Source organism: Stegostoma tigrinum, chromosome 11, assembly GCF_030684315.1.
Source record: "Stegostoma tigrinum isolate sSteTig4 chromosome 11, sSteTig4.hap1, whole genome shotgun sequence".
In the NCBI taxonomy this organism is placed as follows: Eukaryota; Metazoa; Chordata; class Chondrichthyes; order Orectolobiformes; family Stegostomatidae; genus Stegostoma; species Stegostoma tigrinum.
In genome coordinates, this window is record NC_081364.1 from 5,342,072 (window position 1) to 5,365,697 (window position 23,626).

Genomic DNA, 23,626 nt, shown 5'->3' on the forward strand with positions numbered 1-23,626 from the left:
TCAGCCCAACAAACCCACACCGACCCTTGGAGCATTCCACTCAGACCCGTCCCCCTACTCTACACACTATGGGCATTTGGGCATGGCCAATTCACCCTAGCCTGCCTAGCCACCTTTGGACTGTGGGGGGAAACTGGGGCACCCGGAGGGAACCCACGCAGACATGGGGAGAATGTGCAAACTCCACACAGACAGTTGACTGAGGGTAGAATTGAACCTGGGTCCCTGGCGCTGTGAGGCGGCAGTGCTAAACCACTGAGCCACCGTGCCACCCATGGCCAACCCAACTAACCTGCACACCTTTAGATTGTGGTAGGAAACCCATACAGAAGAATGGGAAGAATAAGCAAACTCCACACAGTCACCCAAGTCCAGTATCAAACCCAGGACTTTGGTGCTGTGACGCAGCAGTGCTAACCATGCTGCCCCGTTGGAATTTTGGGCAATCAGCTATGATCCTACTGAATGGTAGAGCAAACTTGAAGGGCTGAATGGCCTACTCCTGCTCCTATTTTCGGCGCTATGTGTGAGCAAATTGCAAATTAATTCAGAACCCTACAGCCTGCATTGTGCAAAAAGCACTACACCCAAACCACCCTCGGGGTTTCACCTTAATTTTCCCTCTTTAGCCTCTCCATGCTTACCTTCTCTAGCCCAATGTCATCACAGTCAAGTCTTCCAATTGATTCAGGTCATAGCGTTCTCCTCGTTATTAGTCCTCTCCCCTCTCTCGTAGTCCTCTTCCAGCCTACTTCTTTATGCATTTATCACCTCATCCAGTTTATCTCCTTGGACTTAACTAAACAATTCTCTGGATAAGTAGGTTGTCCCATGCGGGAAGGTTGACGAAAACAGGGCTGTATTTGCTGGAGTTCTAGGAGAACAGGAGGTGATCTGACTGAAGTATATAATATTCTTAGAGGCTGTGACAGGATTACATGCTCCCCACTGACTGGAACATCTAACAAGGAGGGACACAATCACCTTTGACCTTTTAGGAATGAAATTTTAGGCAAATTTCCTTTACCCAGGAAGAGTGTAAACCTTTGGAATTCTCCATACCAGAAAACCATGAAGGCTCGGTCACTGAGCTGCCTCAGGGAAATTGCCCTGACAGTGTGGCACTCCATTGGTGTGAACTCTGACTCTCTGCCAGGTCCTTTGTAGGGGTGGGGTTGCGGGGGGTGGGGGGGCAGCTGCTGCAGATAACTAGGGGATGGACAGTCATGAATAAAGAAGAAAGGAAGGAAGGGAGGAGGCTTTTGTCATCCAGTGATTTAACATGCAGGTTCAGTTGCCAGTTAGGAAGGCAAATGCAATGTTAATGCTCATTTCAAAAGGGCTAGAAGACGAGATCAGGGGGATGTACAGCTGAGGCTTTATTAGGCTCCAGTCAGACCACATTTGAAATATCGTGAGTAGTTTTAGGCCCCTTTTCGAGGGAAGGATGTGCTGGCATTGGAGAGAGTTCAGAGTAGGTTTACAGGAATCAGAATTAAGGGATTCATCCTGCAACTGTACAAAACGCTAGTGCAGCATCACTTGGAATATTGCATGCAGTTCTGGTTGCCCCATTACAGGAAGGATGTGGAAACATTGGAAAAGGTGCAGAGGAGATTTACCAGGATGTTGCCTGGTCTGGAGCGCAGGCCCTATGAAGAAAGGCTGAGGGACTTGAGTCTGTCCTCATTGGAGAGAAGGAGGCTAAGAGGGTATTTAATAGAGACATACAAGATGATCAGAGGATTAGATAGGGTGGACAGAGAGAGTCTTTTTCCGAGCGTGATGACTTCAGCTTGTACAAGGGGGCATAGCTGCAAATTGAGGGGTGATAGATTTAAGACAGATGTCAGAGGCAGGTTCTTTACTCAGAGAGTGGTAAGGGTGTGGAACGCCCTGCCTGCCAATGTAGTGAACTCAGCCACATTAGGGGCATTTAACCAGTCCTTGGATAAGCATATGGATAATGATGGATTAGTGTAGGGGGATGGGCTTAGATTAGTTCACACATCAGCGCAACATTGAGGGCTGAAGGGCCTGTTCTGCGCTGTAATGTTCTATGTTCTATATTCTATGAATGATCCCAGGGATGAAGGGCTAGAGGTCAAGGACTCTGGGTCTGTACTTGATGGTTTGTTGTTATATTTATAGCCCTTAATTCTGACCTTACACACAAGCAGGAATAACCTCTCCACAAAGAAACACAGAAAATTGGTGCAGAAGCAGGCCATTCGGCCTTTTGAGCCTGTTCCGTCATCCATCTCAATCCCCTGTTCCTGCCTTCTCCCCATTCCATTTGGTCCCTATAACCCTCGGAGCATTATCTAACTCCTTCCTGAAAACGTTCGATGTTTGGTCTCCACGGCTTTCTGCGGCAGTGAATTCTACAGGCTCACCATTCTCTCAGTGAAGAAATTTCCCTTTATCTCAGTCCGAAACCACCCACCAATTTCCTCAGTTGCTTCTGGACTCTGCGGCCATGGGAAGCCTCCTTCCTGTAATTACCCTGTCTTGCCCTGTTAGAATTTTACAGGTTTTATGAGATTTCCATCCCTCGCTGTCATTTTTCTAAACTCCAGCAATCATGATCCTAACTCATCCAGTCTGTCTTCATATGTCAGTCCTACCATCCCAGGAATCAGCCTGGTAAACATTTGTTGCATTCCTTCCATAACCAGGGCATCCCGGCAAGATAACGGCAACATAGATAAGCTGAAGAGCTGGGCTTAGAGGTGGCAAATGGAGTTTAATGCAGACAAGTGTGAGGTGATGCACTTTGGTAGGAGTAACCGGAAGGCAAAGTACAGGGCTAATGGTAAGATTCTTAGTAGTGTAGATGAGCAGAGAGATCTCGGCGTCCATGTACACAGATCCTTGAAAGTTGCCACCCAGGTTGACAGGGCCGTTAAGAAGGCATACAGTGTTTTAGCTTTTATTAATAGAGGGATCGAGTTCTGGAACCAAGAGGATTTGGTGAAGCTGTACAAAACTCTGGTGCGGCCGCACTTGGAGTATTGTGTACAGTTCTGGTCACGGCATTATAAGAAGGATGTGGTAGCCTTGGAAAGGGTGCAGAGGAGATTTACTAGGATGTTGCCTGGTATGGAGGGAAGGTCTTACGAGGAAAGGCTGAGGGACTTGAGGCTTTTCAATAGAGAGAAGAAGGTTGAGAGGTGACTTAATTGAGACATATAAAATAATCAGAGGGTTAGATAGGATGGATAGGGAGAGCCTTTTTCCTAGGATGGTGACGGGGAGCACGAGGGGGCATAACTTTAAATTGAGGGGTGAAAGATATAGGACAGATGTCAGAGGTAGTTTCTTTACTCAAAGAGTAGTAAGGGAATGGAACGCTTTGCCTGCAACGGTAGTAGATTCGCCAACTTTAGATACATTTAAGTCATCATTGGACAAGCATATGGATGTACATGGAATAGTGTAGGTTAGATGGGCTTGAGATCGGTATGACAGGTCGGCACAACATTGAGGGCCGAAGGGCGTGTACTGTGCTGTAATGTTCTATGTTAAGAAATGCTGGCCAGCTAGCAACACCCACATCCCACAAAATGAATAGGGAAAAAAGAAAAATCCTTCCTCAGATAAGGAGACTAAAACTGTACATGATATTCCAGGTGTGGTTTCACCAAGGCCCTATCCAATTGCAGCAACATATCCCTGCTCTTGTGCTCAAATCCTCTCACTGTAAGACCGATATACCATTTGCCCTCTTCCCTGTCTGCTGCACTTGCAGTGTTCACCTTCAGTGCCTGGTGTACAGGGACACCCAGGTCTCATGGCACCTCCCTCTTTCCCAAACAATCGCCTTCCTGATTTTGCTACCAAAGTGGATAATTTTAATTGGCTTGGCATTTCCCAAACAATCAGTGTTGTTCCACTTTGATTTCTTCACAAACCACGTTGTACTTCAATGTCTATGTTGTCAAACCATTTCATAATCTTAAAGACCTCTATCAGGGCACTCCTCAGCCTTCCTTTTTTGTAGAGGAAGGACCCTGCAGCCAGTTCCAATCTTATAGGAGTCTCAGTTCTCGTATAATTCTACTCCTTGATTTTTCACTGTCTCCAGCTTTGCAGTATGCTTTTTATACTGGAACTTCCCTTCTGCTGCAGATGTTAAACAGATGTTTCTTAATCTTGGTTTTCGTTTCCATGGCTTTTGAAGCCATGATTAAGAATAAATTTTTAACAAACAACGTGGAGATTCTATATATAATTGGTAACCCCTTCCCGAACTTTCATAAATACGGATGATTTTTTCCTGCAAATCAGCTGAGAGCGTTCGCCCTGGTTCAATTTGCAGCCGCTGGGATTTATAGGAAGACTTTGTTATTTGCGATTTGCCTACAGATGTCACACAGGACAGTTCTGTTCTTGACAGCTGCATTCAACTCAACTGTACTTGACTGTGTTTTTATTTCTTTCCCAGGACGTAAGCATGTTTTGTGAAGAAATCAAAGTGAAAACAGGCTTTGATTGTTCAATAAATGCCAAGGCAATTGAGATACTTTTGGATAAGCTCCAAGTGTGAGGTCCCTGTTACAAGCAATGCGCTTTAATCTGGTGGGAACCATTATAAATACATTACGGCCCTTCATCAAGTGGGAACTGCACAGATTATCACAGTTGCTGAATTCTGGAAAGACACAGTAAAACTTTCAATGAATACCCTTCATGAGAAGGCTTAATTGTTTAATGGGTGACCTTTATTTCATCTCCAGCTTCCAAATTATCCCTGTGTCAACAACTTTTCTTACGCTGCATTTTCCACTTCTCTCTTTGTTCTTTATCAACCCAGAGGCCCCCATTCCCCACGACATTCCTCCTCCAGCACCCTCACTGTTTGGGACATTGGGACACTGTCTTCGACATACCTCCAAGCTCTGCCTTACCAAACCCCCTCCCACCATCTTATATGTGTCACCCTGGACTCAGTGCTACTTTGTCATGTCAGAGGTCATGGGTCACTGCACACACATGAGCACAAACTTGCGGCTAACATGCCCGTGCCAGTTCTGAGGGACCCTGACTTTTAGCTGAAACACTATTCCATTATCCTTCTCTTTTCCTTCAAGTGCATAGTGGAGCATGTTTTTTTACAGATGACCATGTCTGGCATCTAGAGGTATTTCCCTCCTCTACCAGCAGGCACTGGGGTAGGGGTTGTCTAAGGCAGTGCACTGCCACCAATCAGACAGTTCATGGGTTGGGGGTGGGGTGAACAGTGGCTCAGTGCTTAGTACTGCAGCCTCACAGCACCAGGGACCTGGGTTCAATTCCAGTCTCAGGTGATGGTCTATGAGGAGCTTGCACATTCTCCCTGTGTCTGCATGGGTTTCCTTCAGGTGCTCTAGTTTCTGCCCACAGTCCAAAGATGTGCAGGTCAGTTGGATTGGCCATGCTACATTGCCTACAAGGTTACAGGCTTAGGGTCTGGCTGGGATGCTCCTTGGAGTTCAGTGTGGACACAATGGGCCAAATGGCCTGCTTCCACACTGTTGGAAATCTAAAGTCATACAGCACAGAAACAGGCCCTATTACCACTCACTTTATCTGTACCCCTCATGACTTTATACACCTCTATGAGATCACTGTTAAACTTGTACTCCCCAGGGAAAACAGTCCCACATTAGAAATAAGGTGAGTCCAAAAATAAAGAAGTTCAAAATAAGTTACATGGATCAGTCTCTAAATTCTCATGAAGATTGGATCTTTGAATGTTGTGGTTGTTGCAGTAAATGTTACTTGTAGCATTGATGTTAGGACCTGGTTGGAGAGCCAGTGAAAAACCCATAATGCTTCGCATAGGGAAAGCCCACCAATATCAGCCAATCTGGTATTGGTAAGGTCATCATTGGACTATTGCCTGGAATTCCAGGTCAAGCAGTTGGGCGCAATGCATAGCAACAAGCCCAACTCCGACAGAGTTAATCCCAACAGCAGGAGGCTCAGGGCCTAAAGGAGTCCTTATCTGACCACATGAGGGCTTCAGTTGACTGTGGGATGTGGGTCTGAGAACTCAATTGCATGCAGTGAGCACCAACTATTGTGGTAATGTAGGGGACTAGATCAGAGTAGAGGAGGAACTGGTGGAAGACAAGCCAGAGGTTAGTCTGCTCCTACCAGTCTCTGCATACTCACATTGTCTGCAAACAGTTGCAGTAGTGCAATAAATGTCATGTCGCTTATAGCCATGGGTATCTAAGAAGGTAATGGACAGCATAAAATTAAAAGATTGGGTGTATAAAAATGCACAGAGCTCTGATCTCACAGAACAGGACAAATAGAACATAGAACATAGAACATTACAGCACAGTACAGGCCCTTCGGCACTCGATGTTGTGCCGACCTGTCATACCGATCTCAAGCCCATCTCTCCTACACTATTCCATGTATGCCCATATGCTTGTCCAATGACGACTTAAATGTACCTAAAGTTGGCGAATCTACTCCCGTTGCAGGCAAAACGTTCCATTCCCTTACTACTCTCTAAGTAAAAAAACTACCTCTGACATCTGTCCTATATCTTTCACCCCTCAATTTAAAGCTATGCCCCCTCGTGCTCGCCGTCATCATCCTAGGAAAAAGGCTCTCCCTATCCACCCTATCTAACTCTCTGATTATTTTATATGTTTCAATTAAGTCACCTCTCAACCTTCTTCTCTCTAATGAAAACAGCCTCAAGTCCCTCAGCCTTTCCTCGTAAGACCTTCCCTCCATACCAGGCAACATCCTAGAAAATCTCCTCTGCACCCTTTCCAAGGCTTCCACATCCTTCTTATAATGCGGTGACCAGAACTGTACACAATACTCCAAGTGCGGCCGCACCAGAGTTTTGTACAGCTTCACCATAACCTCTTGGTTCCAGAACTCGATCCCTCTATTAATAAAAGCTAAAACACTGTATGCCTTCTTAACGGCCCTGTCAACCTGGGTGGCAACTTTCAAGGATCTGTGTACATGGACGCCGAGATCTCTCTGCTCATCTACACTACTAAGAATCTTACCATTAGCCCTGTATTTTGCCTTCCGGTTACTCCTACCAAAGTGCATCACCTCACACTTGTCTGCATTAAACTCCATTTGCCACCTCTCAGCCCAGCTCTGCAGCTTATCTATGTCTCTCTGCAACCTACAGCATCCTTCGTCACTATCCACAACTCCACCGACCTTAGTGTCATCTGCAAATTTACTAACCCATCCTTCTACGCCCTCATCCAGGTCATTTATAAAAATGACAAACAGCAGTGGACCCCACACCAACCCTTGCGGTACACCACTAGTAACTGGTCTCCAGGATGAACATTTCCCATCAATTATCACCCTCTGTCTTCTTTCAGCAAGCCAATTTCCGATCCAAACTGCTATATCTCCCACAATTCCATTCCTCCGCATTTTGTACAATAGCCTATTGTGGGGAAGCTTATCGAACGCCTTGCTGAAATCCATATACACCATATCAACCGGTTTACTCTCATCTAACTGTTTGGCCACCTTCTCAAAGAACTCAATAAGGTTTGTGAGGCACGACCTTCCCTTCACAAAACCATGCTGACTATCCCTAATCAATTTATTCTTTTCTAGATGATTATAAATCCTATCCCTTATAACCTTTTCCAACACTTTACCAGCAACTGAGGTAAGGCTCACTGGTCTAGAATTACCAGGGTTGTCTCTACTCCCCTCCTTGAACAGGGGAACCACATTTGCTATCCTCCAGTCATCTGGCACTATTCCTGTAGACAATGACGAGTTAAAGATCAATGCCTAAGGCTCGGCAATCTTCTCCCTGGCTTCCCAGAGGATCCGAGGATAAATCCCATCTGGCCCAGGGGACTTATCTATCTTCACCTTCTGAAGGATTTCTAATACCTCTTCCGTGTGAACCTCAATCTCACCAAAGAAAGACCAACAAAGGATTACAAAGCAGCTAATAAGAGCAGCTGAAAAGGTTAGGAAAGGAAACTTGCAACAGACATAAGAGATTTTATAGGTATGTAAGGGAAAGCAGCTGGTTAAGGGTCCTTGATATCAGAAATAATGGGAACTGCAAACACTGGAGAATCCGCTATAACAAAGTGTGAAGCTGGATGAACACAGCCGGCCAAGCAGCATCACAGGAGCACAAAAGCTGATGTTTTGGGCCTAGACCCTTCATCAGAGAGGGGGATGGGGACAGGACTCTGAAATAAATAGGGAGAGAGGGGGAGGTGGACTGAAGATGGATAGAGGAGAAGTTAGGTGGAGAGGAGAGTATAGGTGGGGAAGTAGGGAGGGGGTAGGTCAGTCCGGGAGAGGATGGACAGGTCAAGGGGGCAGGATGAGGTCAGAAGGTAGGAAATGGAGGCGCAGCTTGAGGTGGGAGGAGGGGACAGGTGAGAGGAAGAACAGGTTAGGCAGGCAGGGATGAGCTGGGCTGGTTTTGGGATACAGTGGAAGGAGGAGAGATTTTGAAGCTTGTGAGAACCACCCTGATACCATTGGGCTGCAGGATTCCCAAGCAGAATATCAGTTGCTGTTCCTGCAACCTTCAGGTGGCATCATTATGACACTGCAGGATGCCCAGGATGGACATGTCGTCTGAGGAATGGGAGGGGGAGTTAAAATGGTTCGTAACTGGGAGGTGCAGTTGTTTATTGCGAACCGAGCGGAGGTGTTCTGCAAAGCAGTTCCCAAGCCTCCGCTTGGTTTCCCCAATGTAGAGGAAGCCACAACGGGTACAGTGGATGCAGTATACCACAGTGGCAGATGTGCAGGTGAACATCTGCTTGATGTGGAAAGTCATCTTGGGGCCTGGGATGGGGGTGAGGGAGGAGGTGTGGGGGCAAGTGTAGCATTTCCCGCAGTTGCAGGGGAAGGTGCCATGTGTGGTGGGGTTGGAGGGCAGTGTGGAGCAGACAAGGGAGTCCTGGAGAGAGTGGTCTCTCTGGAAAGCAGACAAGGCTGGGGATGGAAAAATGTCTTTGGAGTTGGGGTCGGATTGTAGATGGCGGAAGTGTCGGAGGATGATGCGTTGTGTCCGGAGGTTGGTGGGGTGGTGTGTGAGGACGAGGGGGATTCTCTTTTGGCGGTTGTGGCGGGGGCGGGGTGTGAGGGATGGGTTGTGAGAAATGCAGTAGACACGGTTGAGGGCATTGTCGACCACTGTGGGGGTGGATGTTGCGGTCCTTGAAGAACGCGGACATCTAGGATGCACGAGAGTGGAATGCCTCATCGTGGGAGCAGATGCGGCGGAGGCGAAGGAATTGGGAATAGGGGATGGAATTTTTGCAGGAAGGTGGGTGGGAGGAGGTGTATTCTGGGTAGCTGTGGGAGTCTGCTTCGGGACTGCTTTGCAGAACACCTGCTCTCGGTTTGCAATAAACAACTGCGCCTCCCAGTCACGAACCATTTTAACTCCCCCTCCCATTCCTCAGACGACATGTCCATCATGGGCCTCCTGCAGTGCCACAATGATGCCACCCGAAGGTTGCAGGAACAGCAACTCGTATTCCGCTTGGGAATCCTGCAGCCCAATGGTATCAATGTGGACTTCACCAGCTTCAAAATCTCCCCTTCCCCTACTGCATCCCAAAACCAGCCCAGCTCGTCCCCTCCCCCCACTGTATCCCAAAACCAGCCCAGCTCGTCCCCACCTCCCTAACCTGTTCTTCCTCTCACCTATCCCCTCCTCCCACCTCAAGCCGCACCTCCATTTCCTACCTACTAACCTCATCCCGACCCCTTGACCTGTCCGTCCTCCCTGGACTGACCTATCCCCTCCCTACCTCCCCACCTATACTCTCCTCTCCACCTATCTTCTCCTCTATCCATCTTCAGTCCACCTCCCCCTCTTTTCCTATTTATTTCAGAACCCTCTCCCCATCCCCCTTTTCTGATGATGGGTCTAGGCCTGAAACGTCAGCTTTTGGGCTCCTAAGATGCTGCTTGGCCTGCTGTGTTCATCCAGCTCCACACTTTGTTATAGCGGATTCTCCAGCATCTGCAGTTCCCATTACCTCTAGTTAAGGGTCCTACTTGTCCACCGAAGGCTGAGATTGGGGATACTGTCAGTGACCGTGGACACTTGGCAGGCATGCTGAATGATTATTTTGCTTCTGCGCTCACAACTGAAAAGGAGAACAGCTCGCTGGAAGACTCAAAGAAATTAACAGAAGATCAGGGCCAGGGTCTGAATAAACTGAGTAAATTATTAATAATGGAGAATTTATGGGAAACTGAAGAGTGGCAGATCCCCAGGACCCAGTGGGTGTTAAAGTCGATGGGAAAGCACATTGCTGATGCTCTAACCACAATCTTTTAACGTTCCCTGTATTCAGGAGTTGCACCTCTGGATAGGAAGCTTGTGATGTCATTCCACTCTTGTCACTCTTCTATCAGAAGGAAATCGTTAAACTTGAGGGGGTGCAGAAGAGATATACAAGGATATTGCCAAGGTTGGAGGTGAGAGGGGAACAATTTAAAAGGCACCTAAAGGGCAACTTTTTCATGCAGTGGCTGGTGCAAGCTGCCAGAGAAAGTGGTGGAGCCTGGTACAATTACAGCATTTAAAAGGCATCTGGATGGATATAGGAATAGGAAGGATTCAGAGAGATATGAGCCAAATGCTGGCAAATGGGACTCGGTCAGATTGGGATGTCTGGTCAGTGCAGATGAGTTGGACCAAAGGGTTTGTTTCTATGTTGTATGACTCCACAACTCTAAGAAGGCTTAAGCGAAACCAGGGGACCACAGACCAGTTATCCTGGCATCAGTGGTGGGTAAATTGTGGGAGTCTATAATTAAGGATAGGCTAACTGTTAACTCAAAAAATTTCGGTTAATTAGGGAGAGTCAGGATTGATTCACGTGGGCAGGTCATGCCTGACAAACCTTGTAGAGTTTTTTTGAAGAGTTGTCTAAGGTAGTGGACAGAAATAAATCGATGGATGTTGTTTATTTGGATTTCCAGAAAGCTTTTGAAAAGTCCCATTCAGGAGACTGTTAGCTAAGGTAGAAGCTCCACAGAATTGAGGGCAATGGATAGGAAATTGGTTGAGTGGTAGGAAACAGAGCTTTGGGATAATGGGTAAGTGAGCAAATTGGCAGGATGTGACTGGTGGTGTCCCTCAGTGAGTTGTGTTGGAGCTTCAATTATATTTAATGTTCGTTAATGACTTGGATGACGGCATACAAAGTCAAACATCCGAATTTGCTGAGGACACAACATTGGGCAGCTGATGACAGCATAAAAGTACAGCCAGATATCAATTAATTAGGTGAATGGGCAAAGCTGAGGAGATGGATTTTAATATAAGTGTGAGGTTAACCATTTTGGATTAACAAAGGATAGATCAGGGTAAATTTTAGAAGGAATAAAGTTAAATACAGTGGCTGTCCAATGAGATTTGGGGGTTTGGGTGGATAGCTCATTGAGAATAGTCAAGGTGGCTCATGGAAATGCTGGCCTGCATATCCAAAGTGTAAGGATGCAGACGTTGTGCTGCAGTTATACAACACTCTGGTTAGACCCCCTTAGAGCACTGAGAGCAGATCTATGCATTGCATCTGAGGAAGTATGCTTTGGCCCTGGAGGGAGAACATCGCAAGTTTACAAGCATGATACCCGGACTTCAGGGGTTAAATTATGAGGAGAGATTCGGCCTTTTCTCCTCTAGAGTTTAGAAGGTTAAAAGGGATGATCTAATTGAGGTTGTCAGCAATATTACTAGATAGCTATAAACGATTTCCTTTGGTTGAAGATTCTAGATGCAGGAGGCACAGTCTAAGAATTAGGGCCAGTCCATTCAGGAGAGATGCTAGGAGGACTTCTATATGCAAAGAGTAGAGGAGGTTTGGAGCCCTATTCCCGAAATGGCTGTTGTTGCTAATTCAATTGTTAAATTTACATTTGAGATACATACATTTTTAATGGAGCAAGGATATCAGGTGATCTGGGTCTAAAGGAAGTATATGGAGTTAGGCCACAGATGTGCCATGATCTCATTGAATGGTGGAGCAGGCCTGAGGGGCTGAATGGCCTACCGATATTCTAATAGTCCTATGTACCCAACAAGACTCTTCTAGTTTGACCACAGAAGTGGTTATGTTCGTACACACTAGATCATTAAAGGCTTGAAGAAAACCACGCAAAACAGCCCATAATTTGAGCAGTGACCCCCTAGATCAAGATTCTCCCACAAGAGGGAACATCATTTCCATATCCACCCAGTCAAGACCCCTTATCACCGCTGAGTCTTCCAAACCTGGGAGGACACAGGCCCAGCCCTCGTAGTCATTCCAAGATCAGATTGCTTCTCATCCCATCTAAAGAAGAAGGGCCTAGGCCCGAAACGTCAAGCTTTCCTGCTCCTATGATGCTGCTTGGCCTGCTGTGTTCATCCAGCTCTACACCTTGTTATCTTAAAGGAAAACAAGCTCAGTTTATGCAAGATGTCTACATAGTTCAATCTGGCCATATGCTCATGTATGTTGTAATTTATTGAGTTCACATCTGAGCTAACAGCTAACAGCTCAGTGTAGTTGAAAGTGTAACTTGGCATGCAATGTTGAAATCTAACATAAAATTCACCTCACAACTGTCTGGCTTGTCATGTTTCATACCAGTCAACAATTTTGAATCATCTGGCTTACCTACTCAGATAGTCACAGAAGCAGTACATTCAAACAGAATTTGCCTGGAGATAGGTTCAACTGAGCCATTGAAGAAGGGCACTGGGATAAACATGGCACACAGGGATAGGGGGAAAAGGCAGGAGATTGGCACTAGGTAACAGAACCAGTGCAGACACAGTGGGCTGAATGGCCTGCTTTGGTGCCATCACAGTTCTGTGATGCTGTATTTTTCATTCATCCAGTACATTTTAGGCAAAGCCAGCATTTGTTGCCCATCCTAATGGCCTATGAATCGCGAGACCACCTCAGCCATTTCAGACAGCAATTAAGAACAATGTAGGCCAGACTGGGTCAGATTTCCTTCCCTGAAGCATGTGTGAGTGAGCCAGATGAATTTGGTGATAGCCTCAGTAACGGTGACCATAAAACTCACTTTATATTGTGGATTCTATAAATTGAATCGCAATTTCAGTCATTGACATGGTGGGATTTGAACATTTGAGCATTTGCCTCAGGATTATTAGCCCGGTGAGATTTCCGTAATGCCACAAACTCCTCTCACTAATATCCCTCACTGAAAGGAAGTCTGACTTTACATATCCAGCCTGTATACAACTCTCCTCCACTTCTCTTCAATGGCCCAGATGTTGCCAGGGCCGGATGGCTTGGCTCATAAGGAAAGGGTGGGGAGGCTCGGACCCTTTTTTACACTGGAGCTTAGGAGGTTGAGGGGTGACCTTATAGAGGTTTTTAAAATCATGAGGGGTAAGATGAATAGCCAAGGTCTTTTCCAGTTTTGAGGAAGGGTCATTGGACCTGAAACATTAACTCTGAATTCCCTTCACAGATGCCACCAGACCTGCTGAGCTTTCCCAGAAACTTTTTTGTTTCTTTTCCATAGGTTGGGTGAGTTCAAAACTAGAGGGTATATTTTTAAGGTGAGAGGAGAAAGATTTGAAAGGGACCCGAGGGGCAACATTTTCACACAGAGGGTACTGCTTAGATAGACCGAATTGCCAGAGGAAATGGTGGATGTGGGTAAGTTGCAACATTTCAGTTTGATTTGATTTGATTTATTGTTGTCACATGTACCTAAGTACAGTGAAAAGTTTTGTTCTGCGAGCAGTACAGGCAAACAAGGACATACACATCACGTGGTGCTTGGACACAGCAAGGCACATGAGGTTACACAAAGCAGGATCAACATTAGCAGTCAACATTATCTCTGATACCTTTCTCTCCTTCCTGGACCTCTCTGTCTCCATCTCTGGCGTCCAGCTGGAAACCAATATCCATTTCAAACCTACCGGCTCCCACAGCTACCTAGAATACAGCTCCTCTCGCCCACCTTCCTGCAAAAAAGGCCATCCCCTATTCCCAATTCCTCCGCCTCCGCCACATCTGCTCCCGAGATGAGGCATTCCACTCCCATACCTCCCAGATGTCCTCTTTTTTCAAGGACCGCAACTTGCCTTCCACAGTGGTCGAAAATGCCCTCGACCGTATCTCCTGCATTTCCCGCAACTCATCCCTCACACCCCCTCCCTGCAATAACAACCAAAACAGAAACCCCCTCGTCCTCATGTACCACCCCACCAACCTCCGGATACAACGCATCACCCTCCGACACTTCCACCATCTACAATCCGACCCCACCACTAAAGACATTTTTCCCTCCCCACCCTTGTCTGCTTTCCAGAGGGACCACACTCCCCACCACACCCGGCACTTTCCCCTGCAACTGCAGCAAGTGCTACACTTGCCCCCCACACCTGCCCCCTCACCCCCATCCCAGGCCCCAAGAAGACCTTCCACATCAAACAGACATTCACTTGCACATCTGTGGTATACTGTATCCGCTGTACACATTGTGGCCTCCTGCACATTGGGGAAATCAAGTGGAGGCTTGGGGACTGTTCGCAATAAACAGATGCGAACTATTTCAACTCCCTCTCCCACTCTTTGGACAATATGTCCACCCTGGGCCTCCTGCAGTGCCACAATGATGCCACTTGAAAGCTGCAGGAACAGCACCTCATATTTCGCTTGGGAACCCTGCAGCCCAAGGTATCAATGTGGACTTCACAAGCTTCAAAATCTCCCCTCCCCCCACTGCATCCCAAAACCAGCACAGCTCATCCCCGCCTCCCTAACCATTCCTCCCACCTCAAGCCCCACCCCCATTTCCAACTCACCAACCTCATCTTGCCTCCTTAACCTGCCCGTCCTTCCTGGACCGACCTATCCCCTCCCAAACTCCCCACCTATATTCACATTCACTGGCTCCAACCCCGCCCCTTTGACCTGTCTATCTCCTCTCCACCTATCTTCTCAGTTATCCATCTTCTATCCACCTCACCCTCTCTCTCCCTATTTATTTCAGATTCCTGTTCCCCTCCCCCATTTCTGAAGAAGGGCCTCGACCCGAAATGTCAGCCGTCCTGCTCCTCTGATGCTGCTTGGCCTGCTGTGTTTAACCAGCTCTACACCTTGTTACCTCAAGTTCTCCAGCATCGGCAGTTCCCACTATCTCTTCAACATTAGCAAGGTCAACATTAGATTGAAGTTAGAGAGGTCCATTCATCAGACAGGGAAGAAGCTGTTCTTGGACATGTTGGTGCTTGTGTTCAAGCTCCTCTATCTTCTGCGCAGAGAGCATTACTGGGATGGGAGGGGTCAGCACCTTCATCAAAGATATTTAAGAGACATTTGGATAGATACATGAATAGGAAAGGTTGAGAGTCAGTACAGGCCAAACACAGGGAAATTGGACTAGTTTAGTTTGGGAAACTTGGTCAGCATGGACAAATTAGACCAAAGGGACTGTCTCCATGCTGTATGGTTCTACGACTCCTAATGGCCACAGGGCAACTAGGGAATGGGTACACAAGTTGCGTCAAATTCGAAAGCCCCATGACTGAGTATCCAAACACACTGTTCGAATGCAGGTTGTGTCAAGGTTTGAAATCCCATTGATGACCTGAACCAACATAACTCCCCAGTTCCTTACCCAAAACGTAAATTTCATTGTTAAGCACAGCTGTACTGAAACGATATTTAGAGAACTCCATGGGCCTGCACTCTGTCCATTTGTCTCTGCCTGGATTATACCGAAACATTCTGTTGCTGAGCCGATCAGGTTCATCATCGGGAAAATCCATCTGCACAACAAACAAGAATCAGAGCCATGAGGATGTCAATAAAATCAGGAAGTTATATTTCCAGCAAGGGTAGCAGATTCATCAGATTGAGCTTCCATAGAGACTAAAATGTTTGCAAGGACAAGAAATAGAATGGACGCTAATTAATGCCAATTAATAGTGGTGTTTGTTTGACAGTCTATATTAAGTAGGAAATATAAACACAAGCACAGATCGTTAGAATGATGCGAACAACTCAAGTACAGCCCCAAATTGGAGGAAGGCAGCCACAAAAAACAATAAGCACAGGAATGATACTCCTGGTGACTGAGGGGTCCAGAACAGCTTAAGGATATGGGGTAGGCAATTTAGGTTTGAGACGAGGAGAAATTTCATCACCAAGAGAGTGCAAATTGTCTGTAGCCTCAGAAAGTGGGTAAGGCCAAGACATTGCATGTTTCCTATAAAGAGCCAAGTACAGCTCTTAGGATTACAGGCTGAGATACACAATCTTATTTTTTAAATCAGTAAAGGAATCAAGGGTTCTGGGGAAAAGTGGAGTTGAGGATTATCAGCTTAGCCATGATTACTTTGAATGGTGGAGCAGACTCAATGAGCTGAATGGTCCTATATCTTTGGGTCTAAAGGGATCAAATGGTACAGGGAAAAATGGGAACAGAGTATGAGTTGGATGATCAGCCAGGATCATATTGAATGGAGGAACAGGCTCAATAAGCTGAATGGCCTACTCCAGCTCCTATTTTCTATGTTTCTAAGATGCATATTTTATTATTGATTAGCCATCACATTGTACTGTCACAGTGTATTGTCCAATTTCCTCAGCTTGTTGGATTCACCAGTACCTGAAGGCCATGCATTCCAGTCATGTACAGCACAGAAACAGGCCATTCATCCCAGCCATGTACAGCAGAGAAATAGGCCAGGCATCCCAGTTATGTACAGCACAGAAACAGGCCATGCATCCCAGCCAGCCTGTGCTGATCTTTGCACTTCCTATGAGCCTTCCAGTTTCATTAAGCGGCATATCCTCCAGGCCCCTTCCCCGATGCGCCATTCGGCCTCCTCTTACAACCATTGATCCAATTCTACTGTTCACAGTGGCATATTCCATATTTTAGCCACTTCCTGAGTTGTTACGGTTGCTATTTTTGATCATATCTACGCTCCCCGTAACTGGGGAAAGCTTTACTGCATCAAACTGGTTCATAATGTTCAAAACCTTGATCGGGAGCTCAGCGTTCACTCTCTTTCTGAAGACAGGTTAGTCCCAGCTTCTCTATTCAGCTGTTTCTCAACTGGCTACTCCTTACTGCGAACTTAAGGGATGCCAGTGGGATGTTTGACTGTGGAGCTCCTCACAGTTATTTTGGCCTTTCCCCAGTGCTGACAGTCAACCACCATGCAGAAGGAGATAACTACACAAGAGTAAAGCCAGACAGTGGTTGATTTGTCATTTTCTCAGCACTGGAAGTTATCTGCAGTAATGCTGCCTTGGCCTAAGTCAGAAACATAAAATCTTGGAGCAGGAATAGGCCATTTGGCCCTTCGAGCCTGCTCTGCCATTCAACATGATCACGGCTGATTCTCAATCTCAATACCATATTCCTGTTCTAGTTTCCTCCCACAGTCCAAAGACTATGTGGACTGGCCATGCTAAATTGCTCCATGGTGTTCAGGGTTAGATTTGGTGGGTTATAAGGGGGATGGGCCTGGGTAGGATGCTCCAAGGGTTGGTGTGGACTTGTTGGGCCAAAGGGCCTGTATCCACACTGCAGGGATTCTAGGATTCTATGATAATACCCCAGGAGCAGTCTTACCAAGGTCCTATACACCTGCAGGAAGACATCCTAACTTCTGAACTCTTACAATGAAGGCCAATTTTTCCATTTCACTTCCTAATTGTTTGTTGGACCTGCCTGTTTACTTCTACTGACTGGCTACAGGAATACTTGCACACATCCCAATATACCACCACTCAAATAATACTCTTCCTTTCTATTTGTCAGTACAGAGTGTATAAACTCACACTTATCCATTTTATATTACAATAAGCATGTGTTTGCCCACTCACTTAAACTGTCTGAATCACCTTGAAGCCTCGTTGCATCCTCCTCACAACCCCACCCAATTTTGTATCATCAACAAACTTGGTATTGCATGTGATTCCTTCAGCTAGATCATTTCTATATGGGTGTGAATATCTAGGGCCACAACACGGTCCAGCCACCCATTTATTTCCACTCTCTGTTTCTTTACTCAGAGACTAGTAAGGGCGTGGAATGTCCTGTCTGCAACAGTAGGAGACTCGCCAAGTTTAAGGACATTTAAATGGTCATTGGATTAAACATATGGATGATAATGGAATAGTGTAGGTTAGATGGGCTTCAGATTGATTTCACAGGTCGGTGCAACATCGAGGGCCAAAGGGTCTGTGTTGTGCTGTAATGTTCTATATTCTATGATCTGTCGACCAATTTTCAATCCTTTCCAATATCCTACCCTCAATCCCATGTACTTTAAATTTGCCCATTAGCCTCTAATGTGGGGTCTGTTTGGCTAGTTATCGTGACAAAAATCTCCAGATTAGTTAAGCATGATATAATTTACATAACCCAGGCTGGTTTTGTCTAATCCCACCATTGCTTTCCAAGTGTTATCAAACAGAGATTTGGCCATTTGCCCTGAGTGGTCTCTTAACAAGATGGTGGGCTGGAACTTTCGCTTTCCATGAGACACCGTCAAAACAAAGTTTAGAAATTGAGTTTGATGAATATGTAAATAAGCTTCGGAGGTAGGCCATTGGTGTTACTGTGACTTCAGTCATCAGGTGATCGTGTTCAGATATGAGGCTGGACCCTGTACACCTCGGACCACATTGCTCTATGGGCTTTAGGGTGGCTCAGTGGTTAGCACTGCAGCCTCACAGCACCAGGGACCTGGGTTCGATTCCAGCCTCGGGTAACTGTCTGTGTGGAGTTTGCACACTCTCCCTGTGTCTGCGAGGGCTTCCTCGCACAGTCTAAAGATGTGCAGGTTAGGGTGGATTGGTCATGCTAAATTGTCCAGGTTAGGTGCATTAGTCATGGGAAATTTGGATGGGATGCTCTTCCTAGAGTCATAGTGATATTGAGCACAGAAATAAATGCTTTGGTCCAACTTGTCCATGCTGACCAGATATCCTATATACATCTAGTTGCATTTGGCCCATATCCCTCTAAACCCTTCCTATCCATGTCTCCATCTGGATGTCTTTTAAATGTTGCAATTGTACCAGCCCCCACCACTTCCTCTGGCAGCTCAATCCATACATGCACCACACCACCACTGCCACCTCAATCACCTACCCTGCTTTATTTCCCAATCTATGTTTGGAAAGTTAATACCCTCCACCATAACCACCCTATTATTCTCAGAGATAACTGAGATCGCCTCACAAACTTGTTTATCAATTTCTCGATGACTATTAGAGGGTCTACAGTACAATTCCAATAAGGTGATCATCCCTTTTTTATTTCTCAGTTCCACCCAAATAACTTCCCTGGGTGTGTTCCCAGGAATATCCTCTCTAAGTACAGCAGTAATGTTATTGTTATTCAACAACGCCACTCCCTCTGCTCTCTTGCTGTCCCTTTTATCCTTCCTCTTGCATCTATACTCTGGAACATTAAGCTGTTAGTCCTGTCCATCCCCGAGCCTAATTGCTATGGTATTCCCAGTCCGAAATTCCCAACCATGCCCTGAGTTCATCTGCCTTACCTGTAACCCCGCAAGCATTGAAATAAATGCAGTTTAGTTTATCAGTCAACCTTGTTCTCTACTTTGTTCCTGCCTGCCCTGACTGTTTGACTTACTCCTTTTCCCAAATGTACCAATCCCAGACTGATCTCTTTCCTCACTATCACCCTGGGGTCTCTCAGCCCCTACTAGTTTAACTCCACCCGTTCAGCTCTAGCAAATCTCCCCACCAGTATATTAATCCCCTTCCAATTCAGGTGCAATCTGTCCTTCTTAAACAGGTCACTTCTACCCCAGAAGAGATTCCAATGATCCAAAAATGTGAATCCTTCTCCCCTGCACCAGCTCCTCAGCGACACATTCATCTGCTCTGCCCTCCTATTCCTACCCCCGTTAGCTTGTGATGCTGGTGGTAATCCAGATGTTACTGCACTTGAGGACCTCCTGTTTAAGTTCCTGCCTAACGTCCTATCTTCTCTCCTCAGAATCCTGTCCTTATTTCTTCCAATGTGTACGCACCTCCTGCAGGTCCCTCTCCCCTTTCAGAATATTCTGCGCCCTCTCCAAGATATCCTTGATCATGGCACCAGGCAGGCAACACACCATTCTGATGTCTCGCTGTCAGTCACAGGAACATCTGTCTGTCACAGGAACATCTGTCTGTGCCTCTTGACTAGAGAGTCTCCGATCACAATCGACCGCTTGGAACCTGACATACCCCTCATTACATCAGAGCCAGTCTCAGTACCAGAAACCTGGCTGTCAGTGCTAAATTCCCCGAGGAGTCCAGCACTCTCTACACTTTCCAAAACAGCACACTTGTTTGAGATGGGATAGCCACAGAAGGTTCCTACACTACCTGCCTCCTCCTTCTACCTTTCCTGGCAGTAACCCGTTCACTAGCTTTCCCACTCCTCTGATGCTGCCTGGCCTGTTGTGTTCATCCAGCTCCACACCTTGTTATCGCCTGACTGTATCTGTTGTTTTTCTCCTTTCCTACTGCTGCCATCCATCATCCCCCCACTCCTTCTCTCATCCACAGCTCCTGCAAATTGCTCAGTGCCTGGAACTGCCATTCCAACTGATCCATGCGGTCCGAGAGGATTCACAACCAAACACACTTCCTGCAGGCATAATCATCAGTAACGTGGAAACTCTCCCTAATCTCCCACATCCAACAGGACGAGCACTCTACTAAAGACCACACTTGCACCTTAACAATCTACAGTCCCAGAAAATAGCAGTCTTACTGCTCTAAAAAAACACTGGCCCAGGCTAACTTAGCGCCTTTTTTAATATTTTTAAAGTTCAATGAAAAGACAGATCTCAATTAAAAAATTATGAAAACAAAAACATTCTACTCGCAACTGTAGATTTACAAAAACAAAACTAGCCACTTAGCTGCTCCCCACTGTGAATCTTCCCACACAGATCTCTCCAAGGCCAGCTGTGAATTTCGCTGTTTATTTTTCTTGGTTGGTGTGAACTCAATGGGCCAAAGGGCCTGCTTCCATGCTGCAGGGATTCTATGACTCTATTCTATCAAATAAGGTGAACACACACCAAGCATAATTTAATGTTTACAAAGAAATCTGGTCTGAAGACCTGATCAACCCACATTAGAACACTCTCCAAGGCATTCCAAATACCGCAAGGGGTAGGGGGCCTAAGAATTGTGCCCGGGTAATTGGTTACACCGTTTGCATGCAAAAAGCAGCCAGCAGTACTTAAAAAGCAGCTTAACCTGTGGTGTCCATCCTCCCAGGATGTAGATCTGGTTTTGAACTGTGACTGCAGCGTGACATGCCAGGGCTAAAGGCAGGGGAGCCACACATCTCCATTGGCCTGTCTCCAGGGTGCATTTGTCCACGCTGTTTGTGATCATGTACCGACCCTTGAACTTCATCTGGCCTCCAATGAGGTACAGGTTACCGTGGGCGGTTCCCGCTGCGTACATCTCCCGGAACGGAGCTGAGCTTAGGTTCTCCCAGTGCTGATTCCCTCGAACGTGGTACCTAGGAGTTGACAGGATGACTGGGAAGGGTTACTAATCTGTCACTTCCACCTCTGGTGCACTCTGAGACTAGATTACCGTGTGGGTGAGCTCAAAGAATCATACAGTACAGAAAAGGCCTTTCGGCCCGTTGAGACCGTACTGTCAAAAATAGCACACTTTGGTAGGAGGATTAGAGCAGACTGGGGTCTGGGTGAATGGTTAAACGAACATTGGGGCGGCATAGGGGCTCAGTGGTTAACAATGCTGCCTGACAGCACCAGGGACCCAGGTTCAATTCCAGCTTCAGATCACTGTCTAAGTGGAGTTTGCACTTTCTCCCCATGTCTGAGTGGGTTTCATCCCACAGCTGACAGATGTGCAGTCTAGGTGGAATGGCCATGGGAAATGCAGAATTACAGGGATAGGGTAGGGGAGTGTGTCTGAGTAGGAAGCTCTTCAGAGGGTCAGTGTGGACTTGATGGGCCAAATAGTCTGCTTCCAGATAGAAATTCTATGATTCTAAACATTACAAATTTACTAGGCACAAAACACCAGACTTCATGGTTAAATTCATTCACTGGACATGGGCATAGCCAGCTGGGTCAGTGTTCATTACCCAGCCCTATATGCCCAGAGGTCTGGGGTCACATGTAAGCCAGACCAGGTAAGGGGAACAGTTTCCTTCTTGAAGGAAATTAGTAAATCATACGGGCTTTTCCCCAACAATTGACTATGATTTTATGGTTGAGGGAACTAGGGCTTTTTTCATTAGAGCGAAGAAGGATGAGAGGTGATGTGATAGAGGTGTGCAGGATGATGAGAGGCACAGATAGAGCGGATAGTCAGAGACTTCTTCCCAGGGCGGAAATTAATATTAAGAGGGGGCATAATTTTGAGGTGATTGGAGGAAGATACAGGGGAGATGTCAGAGGTAGGTTCTTCACGCAGAGAGTGGTGGGGGTGTAGAATGCGCTGCCGGAAGTGGTAGTGGAGTCGGATACTTTAGAGACTGTTAAGCAACTCTTGGATAGGCACATGTAGGATAGTAAAATGTAAGTACGCAGGGTAGTTTGATCTTAGTAGGATAATAGGTCGGCACAACATCGTGGGCCAAAGAGCCTGTACTGTGCTGTACTGTTCTATGTTCTATGTCCTTAATTCCATTTGTTTTGTTGTTAAACTTAAATTCTACCATCTGCCAAAGCAGGGTTCAAATTCAGTTCCTCAGAACATGTTCTGGGTCTCTGGATTAACATTATAATGAGAGTACCAGCAGTCCATGATTTCCCTTGCATTCCTGGAGGAACAGAATTCACAAATAAGAATTACGTTAAACCTCGACAGAATCTTGCTTGGGAACATAGAAAACAGGAGTGGACCTTTGGCCCATTGAACCCATTCTTATCATGGCTGACCTCTATCTCAGCGTCATGTTCCCAATCTCTCCCCGTCCCTCTTGATACCTTCGGAGTCCAGAAATCGATCTCTTTCTTCAATATATTCAGTGATTTGGCCTCCACAGCCTTCTGTGGTAAAGAATTCCACAGGTTCACTAACTTCCAAGTGAGGAAATTTCTCCTCATCCCAGTCCTAAATGGCCTACCCCATCTCCCTAAGACCATGACGTTATGTTCTAGATCTCTCAAAAACATCATCCCTGTAACGCAGTCAGAATGTTGTACACTTCAATGAGATCACCTCTCTTTCTGAACTCCACTAATTACAGGTGTGGTCAACCCCTACTCAATTTGAGTAAGAGTCTAAACCACTAAAAAGCACAAAGGTGGCTTGCATTTGATTGGGTAAGGTTTGATATCATCTACAGCTAGACCATATTAGATACAAAGATAGTGGGGACTGCAGATGCTGGAGAATCCGAGATAACAAAGTGTGGAGCTGGATGAACACAGCAGGCCAAGCAGCATCTTAGAAGCTCCTAAGATGCTGCTTGGCCTGCTGTGTTCATCCAGCTCCACATATTAGACACAATTCTGGTCTTAATAATTAATCTTAAAAATCTCAGATGCACAGGAGAAAAAAGCTAATATGATTTACAAATGCAATGTGAGATTTGAATACGTGGAAGGCCCAAAGATCATGAA

General features: G+C 46.2%; 1 protein-coding gene across 2 annotated transcripts in view; it reads right to left on the reverse strand.

Moving 5' to 3' along the window:
• Positions 1 to 23,626, reverse strand: part of kbtbd12 (kelch repeat and BTB (POZ) domain containing 12) — a 54,948-nt gene that overhangs the window by 11,876 nt on the left and 19,446 nt on the right. For both annotated transcript variants that reach the window (XM_048547924.2, XM_048547923.2), the window contains exons 3-4: positions 21,273 to 21,543; positions 15,643 to 15,793 (exon numbers count right to left, since the gene is read on the reverse strand). In XM_048547924.2, the coding sequence (XP_048403881.1) occupies positions 15,643 to 15,793; positions 21,273 to 21,543 (422 nt within the window). The remainder of the gene's footprint in view (positions 1 to 15,642; positions 15,794 to 21,272; positions 21,544 to 23,626) is intronic.